Genomic DNA, 13,634 nt, shown 5'->3' on the forward strand with positions numbered 1-13,634 from the left:
AGGCAGTTTCTGCGAGTTGTTGGTCTATTCAGTAAAAACAGACGCACAGAAACGCGACGAACACCAAGACGTTGCGATTTTTGCGCTGCTTTATTGACGTACTCGATGAATTACGTTATCTCTGCTCTCACTGAAGGTAAAACGAAGCATAGTTTTTCGCTGTACACCATAGTTACTCACTGACTCAGAACCGCTTGGCCTTGTGTGTTTACACTTCTTGCTTCGAGTTCGTTCTTCGAACTTCTTATTCCCCTGTGCCGTAATCTCATTGAGTGGGAGGCTGAAATAAGATGCATAGGACATCCGTTTCTGAAAAGTGAAATTGTATTATAGACATTGATATGTCTCAAAATTGGTTCAACATATTACTAAGCATGCCTAAACTAGTGATCCATCTTGCAAGTCGTAATAATTTTTAACGCGAACTAATAGAAGTTTAGTTTGATCTGAGCGGCTGAGAGATTCCACTGGCACCACTAAAAACGTGACGTCAAATGCAATCTGGAGCAGTATATAGGGATTGCACCTTTTGCTGAACGAAGGCTGGCAAAGCTCATACTACCGAAGCGAAAACACCTCAGCAAAATCCGGGTTTGTTAGACGCCATGCACGGTTTCTAAGTTATACAACATGTGGCGCCACCCCGCTCGAATAATCTTAAAATTGATGATGCTAGTTTTAGTACTGCTTGTAGTGTACTTTTTCTCAATAGCTCATATGAATCTATAAATAATGAATGACATGCCGGGAACACCACAGCATGGATATTCCTAAATTTTAAACACTTTAGATTGGGCGAGTTGGTTGTTCATGTTGGTCGATGTTACAGCGCACTCGAAAAGCTATCGCTCAAGCTTCCAAACACACACAAAACAAAACACACACTCAGCGCCCACTAACAACACTGTATTGCGTGACAAAATTCTGCTTCTTGTTCTACCTAAATTTCAGAAGCCTCTCAAAAAGAAAGAAAAAGGAAATTGAAAGACGAAAAAATCCTTTCTAACACCTTGACAAACTTGCGACTAAATAATCACTCTCTTTTTGTGACAATATTATAGACAGTCTACACTTTTCCTCCAGTCGTTTAATGTTCTGGGCTTCGATCATTTCCGTTGTTATTTGGTTAACACTCCTGCCCAACACGGTGCAATTGTTGAAATGCGGCGAACGACCCACAATCCCGTCAGCGAATTCCCAAGTGGCATGAGTTGGCGACGACGATGTGGTTGTTATGTTCACAAAGGCCGTCATTAAGACATCGCCCAGGGTTTCCTGCGTATTCTCTTCCACAGGAAAGGGCGAATTCATAGGCAGCCCCCTCAACGCAAGACGCAAAGCTTGTTCTATGCTACTTGGAGCAGCAGGTTGCTCGATTTGAGGGTGTTGTCACGTATTTGTACAGGCTGAAGGTTGTATTGCGTGACGTTTGTCAAGCAATACAGAGTTGTTAGTGAGCGCTGTGTGAGCGCTTTTTCTTTGTTTGTTTGGTAGTTTTCGCGACGATTTTCGAGTCAGCTGAAACGTCCACAACCATCCTAATATCTGCGTAGTTCGGGTGTCTCGAAACAACCGCCTGAGCTCACTTTAAGCTTTCAAGCCACGTGTGACTATAGCTGCATCTTGGAAGACCTCCAGGTAAAAATCTCCTGGGAGGCGCCATGCACCCATCTTCACCGTATATGTGCCTCTCAATCTAAGTTTAAACAAAACAGTCGTTGAGCCGATCGTAGCAATCACGGAAGAAAGGGACAAAAATAGAGAACTTGACAAGCTGCAAAATAAAAAAGTCCCGTCAACAAAGTGCCCTTCTAAGATATTTTTAAGTGAAAATGTGTACCACCATGCATACCTCAATTAGCTTTCCGCGTACTTCGGGGAAAAAGTAGCTTCAGGTTGTTCTTTACGCAGAATATGTTTTAACAAAAGTTAAGTTTAAATTTGCTTCAACGTCTCCGTAGCGATCGCCATAAAGTTCTGCGTTAGGGTAATCTTAGTGGAATAACTTATTTAAATATTTTGGCTGACGTCATTAATCGTCATGCGCTAACGTAGTTGGTGCTACCCGAGATCACGTGGTATCATTGCTCGTGCCACTGTGGGTCACGACTCCAGCTCGCATAGAGTCAGAATGTCACCTCATGGTGTCCCTTGACTTACGGCGCGAAATGGTGGTGTTACGTAATGTCACGTAGCACCATGGGTAGAAACCCAACGTTAATAGAACTACTAACAACGTTGGCTACGTGAAAACACGTGATTTAAGGTCACTCTGGCAGGCTGCAAAATTTTAAGTGCGCCTTCCCAATGTATTCTTCGTACGGAACGTCTTTCTGGCAGACTAAAAAAGAGCTTTTTTCTTAGAGGGCTACCCATCTCACCCCTGAAACTACTTTGAATACTCGCAGGCATTAAGCCCAAACTACGCGACCACTACCACGCGCACCGCCTCTCCGTGTGGACCCAGCTCATCCCCAAGCTGCACCGGTCAGGCGGTGCCGACGTTCCCCGTTCCCACCACCTTCTCGAAGACTTCGACGACCCGTCCAGCTACGACGGGGTCGTACGCGAAGTCCCTTCACCGACGCCGTCTCCGTCTCCCACGACGTCCCTGACCCATTCGACGGTGGACTCGAACACGGCGCACGGGGTCAGCGCGGGTGGTGTGAGCGGCGCGGGAGGGCTGTTGACCACGTCGGGAGGACGTGGCCGCATGGCGCATGACGCAGCCGGCGAAGGTCGTGGCGGCGTGACGACGCCCGGAGACCCGAACCAGACGGACTCGCAGGCGATGGCCATGCCGCAGGCCACGTACTCCACCGCGCTGGGCGTCACCATCGCCGTGGGATGCTCGCTGCTCATCCTCAACGTGCTCATCTTCGCCGGCGTCTACTACCAGAGAGACAAGGGCAGGGCGACAGACAAGGGCAAGAAGAGGCCTTTCGAGGTGAGCCTTGCCGGGGCTGCTTTCAAAAAAGAAAAAAACAGCTCGGCTGTTTTTTTGTTTTTTTTTCTTGTTATGCAAATAGATTTTCGTTTTCTTACTCTTGGGTGTGTCTAGGATATTAATTTTCTTGACGATTCAAAATAGATACTCGAATTGCACAACCTTTTAAACTGTGTTATTAGGTGTGCCGTTTGTCGCGTCAGGCTGGGCCCGCTTCTTCCCTGCGAGTACCTCTTGCGCATTGGCAGTCTCACAGAGCAGGCATGAACTTAACAAGAGGTATCTTGAAAAGCGCTAAGCTAGATAGCCGCTTCTAGGGTGTCGTTGCGAAATTTTGTTGTAATACACAGTAGCCTTCAGAATCAAACAATATTTCGTCGGTGTTCTGTTTTTCGAAACATCGACGCTCCTCAATGGCAGACTCGCAGGCAATAGCTAGCAGACTGCAATGATATTTAATACATAGCTGTAGTGCAAATGAAATGTTCTTAAGATAGAAAAACAGACATCACGAAGCTACTTGTTAAACAGTGTAAACAAAACAATCACAGAGACAAGAAAACTAAACCCCTTCAACCGCTTCCCGAACCTACAATAAAAAAGTGACTGAACAAATCGGCGCTTCGCTTAGCAAAGCTAGAAGTCAAGGTGGCGAGATGGATGAAGTGGAAATGTTACATGGAATGTACCTAGAAAGTCATATTTGAAGCTCGAGAATAAACGAAGAATAATGTTGACAGATAAAATGATAAATGAGACATCTTTCACTCCAGGATCTCATTGCAATTAAAACTCAATCTTAGATATAACAGCATACCTTGAGTTCAAAGGACTAAAAACATGGATAGTAAAAGACGTAAGATATACTCATCATTGAAATGACAGTTTTAAGTGAACTATCATGCAAAGCGGTCGGTAGCCAATTTTGTTTTGTTTCCCTCGCCACCGTTGACAGCCTCCACGCATGGGCGACGACCTGTCTGGCATGGGCGGCATTCCAGCGTCTGAGCCGGCGTCCATCCTCTCCGGGGGCACTCTGAAGAGGCCTCCGCCATCGTCGCCTTGTGGCCAGCTTGGTGGGGGATGCACCGGGCACCTAGACTACAAAGGAACGCCTCCATCTGTCGTTGGTGGATGCCTCGCCGTCGCACCTCCCAAGGTGGGTTCGCGAACCATAACTAGTTTCTTCTTCATAAACGCCACCATGTGTGATCTTTATAATAACCGGACAGTTCTAGTCGACGGTTGGCCAAGCAGCCAGCTTTCTGATTATACACTTTTTTTGCCCTGGGTATGGTCATCCACATGAGAGTTATCCCTTTCATGCCCACAATATTACTTGACATACTGAAAACCTAGATATTCTGACGTGGTTTTACAACAAAGAGAATACTATAATCTTCGTGCTACAAATAAATTGTTTCGTTTACGTACGTCTGCGTGTAAGTATATTTTCAGTTTGACAATACAGCATTGCCTTGGAGCTGAGGCAAAATGCGACAGCAAAGGTCGCCTCACTGGGGTTTCTAACAACATAATAGACTAGCAACACAAGCAAAACTAGAAAAGAGCAAAATAAATGCTACATGAAAACTTCAAACACACTAGAATTTAGAAAACTTACAAGGCAACAACACAATTTAAAATGAAAGCCACTGAACATATTAAACCCCATTAGAAGCCATTAAACAACATTTAAGAAATATATCTTCGATTGTTTCCTGAAGGTCTGCGGAGAGGAAGGTCGTTCCAATATATCAATTGAGTTAAGGTAAATGTTCAGCCGAGTTGGACTTTCCCAATTCAAACTTTGAGTGGAATAGTTCTGGTTCTAGATTTTATGCTATGTCTATGTCTAAAACTGTAGTGTGTATCAGATATTGATTATGTAGACAAAAATAATTTTTGGGGTCGTCTTTTAGCACCCAAGAAAGGATTTTAGACGATCGTTGGTTATATAAGGGTTCAATATTCAATTCACGATTTTATTCAAAGTAGGAAGAAACAGTATCGAAGCTCAATCAGATTTAATAAACCGTGCGCCTTTATTCAGTATTAGGTAGAAACTTTTTATATTAGATGTAGGTGTAACCCGCCTTCCCCAGTCAAGTAAGCAGTAAGGTAGTTGCGAATCAAGATTAGCGAATTTAAGCTGACGATTTGGCCACATAGCAAGTAATGTTCCAAAACTATTCAGCATGCCTCCAAATTGCGTGATACAACGTTTCACACGACTCAATGGAACGTCCAACGAAGGTTCTCATAAAACTTAACTCCTAAAAATGTTTTATCAAAAACCCGTTCCAAGGAGTGTGATTGAAAGATCAAGGAGCTAACAAGATTCATTGGTCAATTAATGGAAGGGAAAACTACATATCTTGTTTTAATATTTAGAAGAAGCTGAATGGCGACAAGCTATTTGGGTAGATTTTTAAACCGCATATTTATGACGAGAATATAAGATGATGCGTTTCTGGATGGAAAAAAAACAAAACAAAAAAAAAAACATTTGTATTGTCTGCGTAGAGGACAATGTCTGGAATTTGAGGGATGGAAACGATATCATTAATATAGAAAAGAAACAATACTGGTCCCGATATGGATCCTTGTGGAACACCATATTTTATGTATCCAGTCTTGGATGGTGCATTACTAATCACTACAAACCGAGCTTTCAGAGTTTTATAATATTTGTGTTTGTGTTTGAAACGTATTTTGGAAACAATCTCTGTTCTCAAAATGTTGAGTTTAAGCAACGTTTGTCATTTGCCGCATTTTTTACGTCCAATGACTGAAGGCAGTTACGACCTGGGGGAAGGCACAGGTGCACTCAGCGTTTTACATAGTAGAGACCCTTTTAAATAATTTTGCAATATTTGCGCCAGTTTTTTTTTTCTTCCAGTGTTTCGAGGTCAGTGGTGCACACCGTCATACCTCCCATCCTCTGTCAGTTTGGCTTTAAAGAACAAGTGACCGGTTTTGAAGATTCAATTCGACTCTTCATTGCTAAGCGCAGGTGCCCTCGCCTCTGCAACAGATGGGGCGTAATTTATTGAGGCGGACATGGCGTGGGAGAAATAAATCATTCTTTAGTGGGATACCATCCTCGTCGCCACTGTTACGTTGAGGGGAAGTTGGGACAGACGCAGCAGGGCTTACTGCTTTCTTGCAACATGGTCAATCGTCAAGAACGAACAAGATGAAAGTGATTCCCACAGCAGCGGCGTTCCGCTCTTCTAGACAGGGCGCCAAGCGATAACATATGGCGCGCATGCGTGGGGCGGTATATCACACAGAGATATGACAGTGCAAGTCACCGACGCAACATTGTTCAAGTCACCGACGCAACACTTTCAAGCTATTCTGGACACCAGAGGGATAAACTTAACATCCAATAAAAAAGATAGAATCGAGGCGAGTTTGAGTTTTGTCCTCCAGGTAGTAGGTGCCAAGTTTTGAGTGATGTTGAATACTCTTAGGAAGGAATTGAGGTTGATGCCGTAGCTGCTGTTCTTTTTGAGGAAAGTTTACACCAACCGATGCTCGACCGAAAGCTTGAGGTGCCGTCTCGTGGCAGATCCAAGAAAGTTTATTCGCGTGTAGAATATAGGTTTTCTTTGAAACATGAAGCGCTTTTTAACGCTACCCTCAATCCCAAACTTTTGTCCGTCTGTCTTTCCGTCCACCCGTCCGTGCATTTTCCGCTAACATTTAGTGGGGAAAATGGCTTCACGTGACATCAGGGAACGCATACACCGTGAGGATATTGACTGCGGGTGACCTTTACGTCAACTCAGTTTCCCCGCTAAATTTAGCGGGAAAATTTACGTCCTTTAGCCAAAACAAATAATCAGTTTGTTAGTTACATTTAGTGGGAAATTAAAGTTACAGGACCTATTCACCAATCCAATTACCCGCTAAATTTAGCAGGAAAATTTACATCTTGTGACCCATATACCAATTCAGTTACACACGAAATTTGGATGAAAAAATAACGTCATTCGACCCAGACACCAGTAGAGTTTCCCCGCTAAATTTAGCGGGGGAAATCGACATCACGTGTCAGGACGTCACGTGACTTATGGAAACTTTTAGCTTCCCGTTTAAAATGGTTGTAAAATATACGTCACGTGACACAGCAATTCTTACACTAATTTCCTACAATTCGTTTCATGTATATGTATGCCTAATACCTTTAAGGAAAAAATGAACGCCCATTTTTTACTCGTACATTTTTTTTTTAATATATGGTGTCCCAAGCGAAATTACCGCTGTAAAACGAGCCGCAAATAATCGGCGACTTAAAATAGAATGATCAAACGTTCACGCAATGTGCACTGAGAAGTTCAGGATCACCGTGTGAACTGTCGAGGCGTAGTTCCCTTTCTCTAATAAAATTATAGAAACGAAAATCAGGCCGAGACACTGAGGACTGTTTACATGTAGGAATGCTTTTGCATTCCTACACGCGGCGCATTTCAGCAATCTGCGCGCCACGTCTTTCTTTATCGCACGGTGCTCCGGCAGGGACATCATGCTCCCCAACTGCGCAGGGGCGGTAAACCCCGCCAATTTCACGACGGCGTCCGTGTCAAAGCGTCCGCGTTACTGTGCTTTTCTTTGTGCTTCATTTCTGAGGCGCGTCCGCATTGACCTTGAGCGCCCCCGCAGGCTTCCGTGACGAAGAATCTGCGTTGCTGTGCTTTTCCTTGTGTTTTATTTTTGAGGCGCGTGCTTTATGACGTATCTTTCGGGCACAACGCGGCCGCTCTTTTGAGTAATGGGGAAAGTAAGGCTTTCGCTTTAAAATCTTGCCAAAGTCAGCCACGGATGCATTAGCATACGACGATCTCCCGATAGGCGCAGCAAGCATGCGAGCTGTATGAGACATAAGAGGGGGTCCACGGGGACTCTTGTCGGTAGCTTTGCTGCTTGGTCAAGACTGCGCGAGAGAGAAGGAGAATAAAGCTACGGAATAGATATCTGTGATCAGGTCTACTTCGTGAATGAAATAAAAAAGTAAGTGCCTAGATCCTCAATTTCTTTGTCTGGCCAGCGGGCGGTTGTGTCTCGCACTCCAGTGAGATTATGTCCTCTCTCGGTGCTTGCTCCTTGTCTCCTCTAGCATCGGACAATCCCACAAAAGACGTTATTGATCGGCTGTAGCGCACTTGTCCCTGAAGTACCATCAGCTGGCAGATGTCGTCTGCGAAGTTAACTGTGCTCGCCTCGCGGGTGCGCATGACTTGTCAGTCTGGATCCGACGTAGATATCAGATAACGCACGGTGTTGTCTGCTCCCTGAGCCTATTGGGAAATGGCGCAACCAGTAACTGCGAACAAGCCCAACGCTGATTTTGGCAAGTTTTTTGCTCTACTTTGCTAGACGAACAGAACTACGCATTGAATTTTCACACGATGTAAGACTTATCAGCTGATGGGACTTTCAATAATATTTTTATCTTTTGATACGTAGGGGCCGATTTTGCTGCTTTGTTTTATGACGGAAGGTTTGCTTGAGAGAGCCAATAAATGCGTAACACAAGTCTTCAAATCAAAGGATATATTCAACACGTCTAAGCAGGTTCGTCATCAGTAAAAAAGATACTTAAAATAAATGGACGTTCACATCGGGATAACGCTGTTGACCGTGTCGGTCGTTGGATTGAAAATGAAACGTATTTGTAGCGATATCTTTAATGTAGTAGCTTTGGGGTAGTAGAGACTGAGAGTGCACTGAATTGCGGTTAGAAAAAAAAAAGTACCTCGGTCTGCTAAAAGATATAATTATAACGCGAATCGGCGCAAGGATTCTTTCGCCATGTGTCGGTGGCCTTGGAGGAAAGGTGCATGGATTAATGCAGGATAAAAAAAAATCATTGGACGGCATCTTGCGCTATCTAGTCAGTGTTGCATTCACTTGAATAGTTGAATTACCCGGCCCACCTTGACGGCGCAACACCACAGGTTCCCCCTAAGCCGAACGGACTGCTGCCTTCAGACCATCCCGAGTCCCAGCCCTTGCTCCCGCTCTCGGCTTCGGCTCGCGTCCTGTCCCCCGGGGGTCCGTTTCATCAGGCCACGCTTTTGAGGCATCAGCAGCATCAGCAGCATCAGCACCAACAACAGCAGCAGCAGCAACAGCAGCAGCAGCAGCCGCAACAGGGCACGGGTCACAACACTCAGGAGCTGTGCGTGTGAGTACGTAAGACAAATTTTCATCCTCCTAACTCTCAATGGACATCATCCTCACACGTGAATTTATTTTATACTTTATATTTCATCTCTCGCATGGATTTATTTTATACCCTCTCCTCGTCTCTGTTCATGGCCCTAGTTTTCTACTTAGGTGCAATTCATCACGTCCTAGTTAGAAAAGGCCCAGTTCTGGATGTGCGACCTCACCACTTGGAGTTCAACGCGTGGCACAGTTTAGGCTCGAGTGTTCAACCATTGATAACAAGTCCCAGCCGAGCCCTCACGGAACAATCAACTTCACAACATCCTCAGCGCTTGCCTCTTTCAGCTTATATACTAAATTCCGAATTACGACATTATTACACAGGAGGTGCGATTAACCACGGCACAACGGCAAGTTGAGCGACGCCATGTCCAAAGCGCCCGTGCTTAGTTTCTGACTGATGGCGGCGGCTGTGATACATAGTAAAACAATATACTTCGTACAGAAGTATAGCAGAAGCGTTTTTATCAATACTATTAAAGCTCGCACGTTAGCTTAATTTTTATGTGATACCTCAACAATTAAAAAAAAGCCTTTGTCGACCACCTTTTTCATAATTCTGTAAAAAGAAAAATTTAAACACTTAAGATACATACATTTGTTTCTGTGCCATCTACACGGCTATTTCTGCATAATGTTGCCCGAAAGGTATACAAATAAATTTATCTGCTAGAAAACGCACAATCGTTCATAAAAAATATTATTATAAAACACAATTTTTAGCACACTAATGGCTAATGAGTTTTGTGTAGGCACATTATAAGCAGTTTATAAATACTTACGGCTTTATATGCTGCCTGTGCTGGAAGAGCGGTGCGTGCTGGTTTGAGGTGACCTCTCCGTTCAGTGCCAGCAGTTCAAAACTACATTCACAAGTATTCAATGCGCTCTAAATTGCGAAACAATTGCTAAGGACGCCTTTCAAGTGACTGCCTTCGGCAAGCATTTATTTTCATCAATTTCGTTTTTACTCCGATCTACTTTCCTTCGTACGATCATTTTATTCAACATTGTTTTGTATTTCTCGTTTGCATATATCTTATATGTATCGAGATTTACTTTCGTCTACACCACTGATTTTTGTTTGGCTCAGTCTACGTTGCTTGAAACACAAGCCTACTTACAGCTAAATCAATACGTCATTTATCAACTAATATATTTTTTTGTTTTTATATATGGCCTTGCCCTCCGGACTTCAGTGCCGCGGTTGTTGTCTTCACCCTCTGGCTCTAACCAGTAGGGCGTTTTACGCAATGCGAGTGTCAAAGCCGTGAAATATAAACCTTTGCCCTATGTATCATTTGGGTTGAGCGGGTAATTTCAAGTAGGATTTCGTTCAGTCGAAACATTTGAGGGGGGGGGGGGGGAGGGGGTTATAATCATGCTTGAATAATTATAATAAAGGGAGATGAAATCAGGAGACTGGCTTGTTATGCAATCATTATTATTAGAAGGTTACTTACTTGAAAGCATGCAAATGGCACGATTATTTTATCACATTAAGCTCTTACGGTCAGTCAGAAAAAAAAGCCCATAAAAATGTACTTCAGATTAAATAAGCACATAAGCTTTTACTTGAAAAAATAAAGCAACTTAAAAGGAAAGTGTTCTTTTTCACTTTGAACAATAAATCACAGGTAAAAATTACATAACAGTAAACGGAGCAAACAATCTTGCTCAACCATATGAGTACCAGCGTCAACCTCCCTTATACAGTAGTGTTGACGATTGGGCTAGTTGGTCATTCATATTAGCGGAAAACAAACAGCGCAAGGACAAGGACAGAGTAGAAGGCGGTAGACACACACAGCGCTGACTTACAACTGAGCTTTATTGGCACTGACAACCTGTATAAATACACAATTTGCCCTGCCCAAAAGCCAAGAAAACAAACACAAGAGGAGGACTACACGTGTTCCTAGAGTCATCTGCAGGCGCCGTTGCTCTCCGATCTGAGCAGAAAAATACACTCCTTTTCCGTCAAGGCAAGTGACGGGGCACTAACACACTCAGAGCCCCATTGCCCAATGGCGCGGGCTTCTATAATCTCACGTGTCAGTTTCTCTTTTTGTTTACTGATGACCGTGCATCGTTCAAAAAACGGAGTACATCCGCAATCGCGGCAATGCACCCCAAGGTGCCCCGACACAACCTGATATAATGTGTCTCAGGTTGTGTCGGGGCACCTTGGGGTGCATTGCCGCGATTGCGGATGTACTCCGTTTTTTGAACGATGCACGGTCATCAGTAAACAAAAAGAGAAACTGACACGTGAGATTATAGAAGCCCGCGCCATTGGGCAATGGGGCTCTGAGTGTGTTAGTGCCCCGTCACTTGCCTTGACGGAAAAGGAGTGTATTTTTCTGCTCAGATCGGAGAGCAACGGCGCCTGCAGATGACTCTAGGAACACGTGTAGTCCTCCTCTTGTGTTTTTTTCTTGGCTTTTGGGCAGGGCAAATTGTGTATTTATACAGGTTGTCAGTGCCAATAAAGCTCAGTTGTAAGTCAGCGCTGTGTGTGTCTACCGCCTTCTACTCTGTCCTTGTCCTTGCGCTGTTTGTTTTCCGCTCCCTTATACGAACAAAATAGCAAGTGCAAATTTCTTGTAAAAAGCATACGGTGAAAGTCTGCCTTACGAGGTTTAGAGGAGTATTTGTGTTGGCTGTTCCGAAACTCTCCAATTGTACTTGCTTTACTACCAGTATTAGGCAGTAACGGATGAGTTTATTGATGCTGTTCAGTTTGCTATACTGCCGATGTTCTACTCTGCTTTTGAGTTCTATATGCACGTGCAGGCAACCTTTTTCAAGATATCCCAGATGATAAATACGAGAAACTTTGGGTATGCACACCTAAAAGCTAACTATCTGTCATCGTGTAAATATACCCTATAAAGCTCGCGACTTTCATAGCTCTAATTGAATCCTTGCTTACTGTCAACAAAATGGTCTCCCAATTCGTTAACCACAACCGATCTGTTACGGGACACTTTTATCGCACAAAAAGCGAAAGTCATTGCACATTAGTTGTGATTCAGAAGTAATAGGTAGTAGCAAGGCCCTTCGGCAATTCATGCGAAGTTTAGCCAAGGTGGAAGTATCAGAATTGAACTGTTGGCTTTAAATCGTGTCTCAGCTGCACATTTACTTCAATGAATCGAAAGCACCCCAAGGCTGCTCGCCTGCTGACGTTGGATTTGTGTCTTGCCCTGAATTAACGTTATACACAGACCCCAGAGGCAATTACAGAGATCAGTGTCTTATATTTCGCTCATTATGAAGAAAATGACTCGGAAAAAAAGTCTGTTGCCAACGAATTGTTCTAAAGATTCTTTTGCTTGTTCCGGGGGAAAGCATCTACCGAAGGATTGATAGGCCTTTAGAATAAAAAAAAGATTCGTGCTTTATTTTTAAACAAGTAAATTGTGGCGAAAGGGCTGTTGTGCTAACGGCATAAACTAAGCTAAGTTTATGACGTATATGCGTGAAGATTACTGCACTGGTCTTTCGGCGTATGCAGTTAATCAAGTAAAATATACAGCATTTCTTTTTTTTTATAACAACGTATAGTTAACTTAATAATGCTGAAAGAAAGGAATATCCGATATTCCTTCTTCGACGTTTCACACTCTACAGTCGCTCACGCAGCCGGTGTGCGCTCTCTAAAGCAAGTGACTCTTGTTTTTAGTCTTTACAAGCCCCATACCAAGCCGGAGCAAGGGCGAAAGCAGGCGCCCTTCAATGAAAGAGAGTTTTTGGACACTGTTCTTGTAGAACATTGTAGGCACTAGGGGCTGGCATTGCCGCTTCAAAGAATGTTCATACTCTCATACCCTGGTCACTACGGGCTTTCAAAAAAAAAAAAAAAAACGTTTGCTAAACTCTTTAATTTGAGCTCAATACATTGGAAAATGCTCACCGCGGCATTGTGTAGATAGTATTCAAGGTAAAAATAATCCCGAAAAAAAAAACACCTTTTTTGAGTCTTCCTCTGTATGTTTCTTATTCCCCCCTATGCAGAAGCTTCCGAGATCGCCGAGAGGAGACGACCGTCTAACAGCGGGTGGTTTCAGCCTCGGCCTCTCTTCCAAGCGCACGCTCAAAGACTATATCGGAAGCGTGACTGCTCAGAGACAATGACCAACGTCGCGCCGGTGCCGATCCGACGCCTTCTCTGATGATCCCCTTCCGCGGAAGTGGAACGAAAAAAAGAAACAAAAGAACAACATCGGCATAGCGGGAGGCCGGAAACCACGCCACCGAGAACTCTCGAGTGCAAGAGCACCACGATCGCTTGTAAGAAACTCCTCGCTGCCCGCGTTGTATTATTGTTGCAGTCCCTTTCTACCAAAGACAAAGACTTAGAAAAAGGAAGGAAGACATACAGTACACACTTTCCGCCTTGATTGTGAATGCATGTGTGAGTGTGTGCGAAAAAAGGTATGTG

At 43.9% G+C, this 13,634-nt stretch overlaps 1 protein-coding gene across 1 annotated transcript in view; it reads left to right on the forward strand.

The window, feature by feature from the left end:
- The window catches only part of LOC8051647 (neuroligin-1), a 151,663-nt gene extending 138,419 nt beyond the window's left edge, over positions 1 to 13,244 (forward strand). The window contains exons 6-9 of the mRNA XM_040504743.1: positions 2,409 to 2,947; positions 3,903 to 4,106; positions 8,914 to 9,143; positions 13,208 to 13,244. Of these exons, the coding sequence (XP_040360677.1) occupies positions 2,409 to 2,947; positions 3,903 to 4,106; positions 8,914 to 9,143; positions 13,208 to 13,244 (1,010 nt within the window). The remainder of the gene's footprint in view (positions 1 to 2,408; positions 2,948 to 3,902; positions 4,107 to 8,913; positions 9,144 to 13,207) is intronic.
- Positions 13,245 to 13,634: the final 390 nt, after the last annotated feature.

This window comes from Ixodes scapularis, unplaced genomic scaffold (genome assembly GCF_016920785.2).
Source record: "Ixodes scapularis isolate PalLabHiFi unplaced genomic scaffold, ASM1692078v2 PGA_scaffold5__190_contigs__length_132052651, whole genome shotgun sequence".
Lineage (NCBI taxonomy): Eukaryota > Metazoa > Arthropoda > Arachnida > Ixodida > Ixodidae > Ixodes > Ixodes scapularis.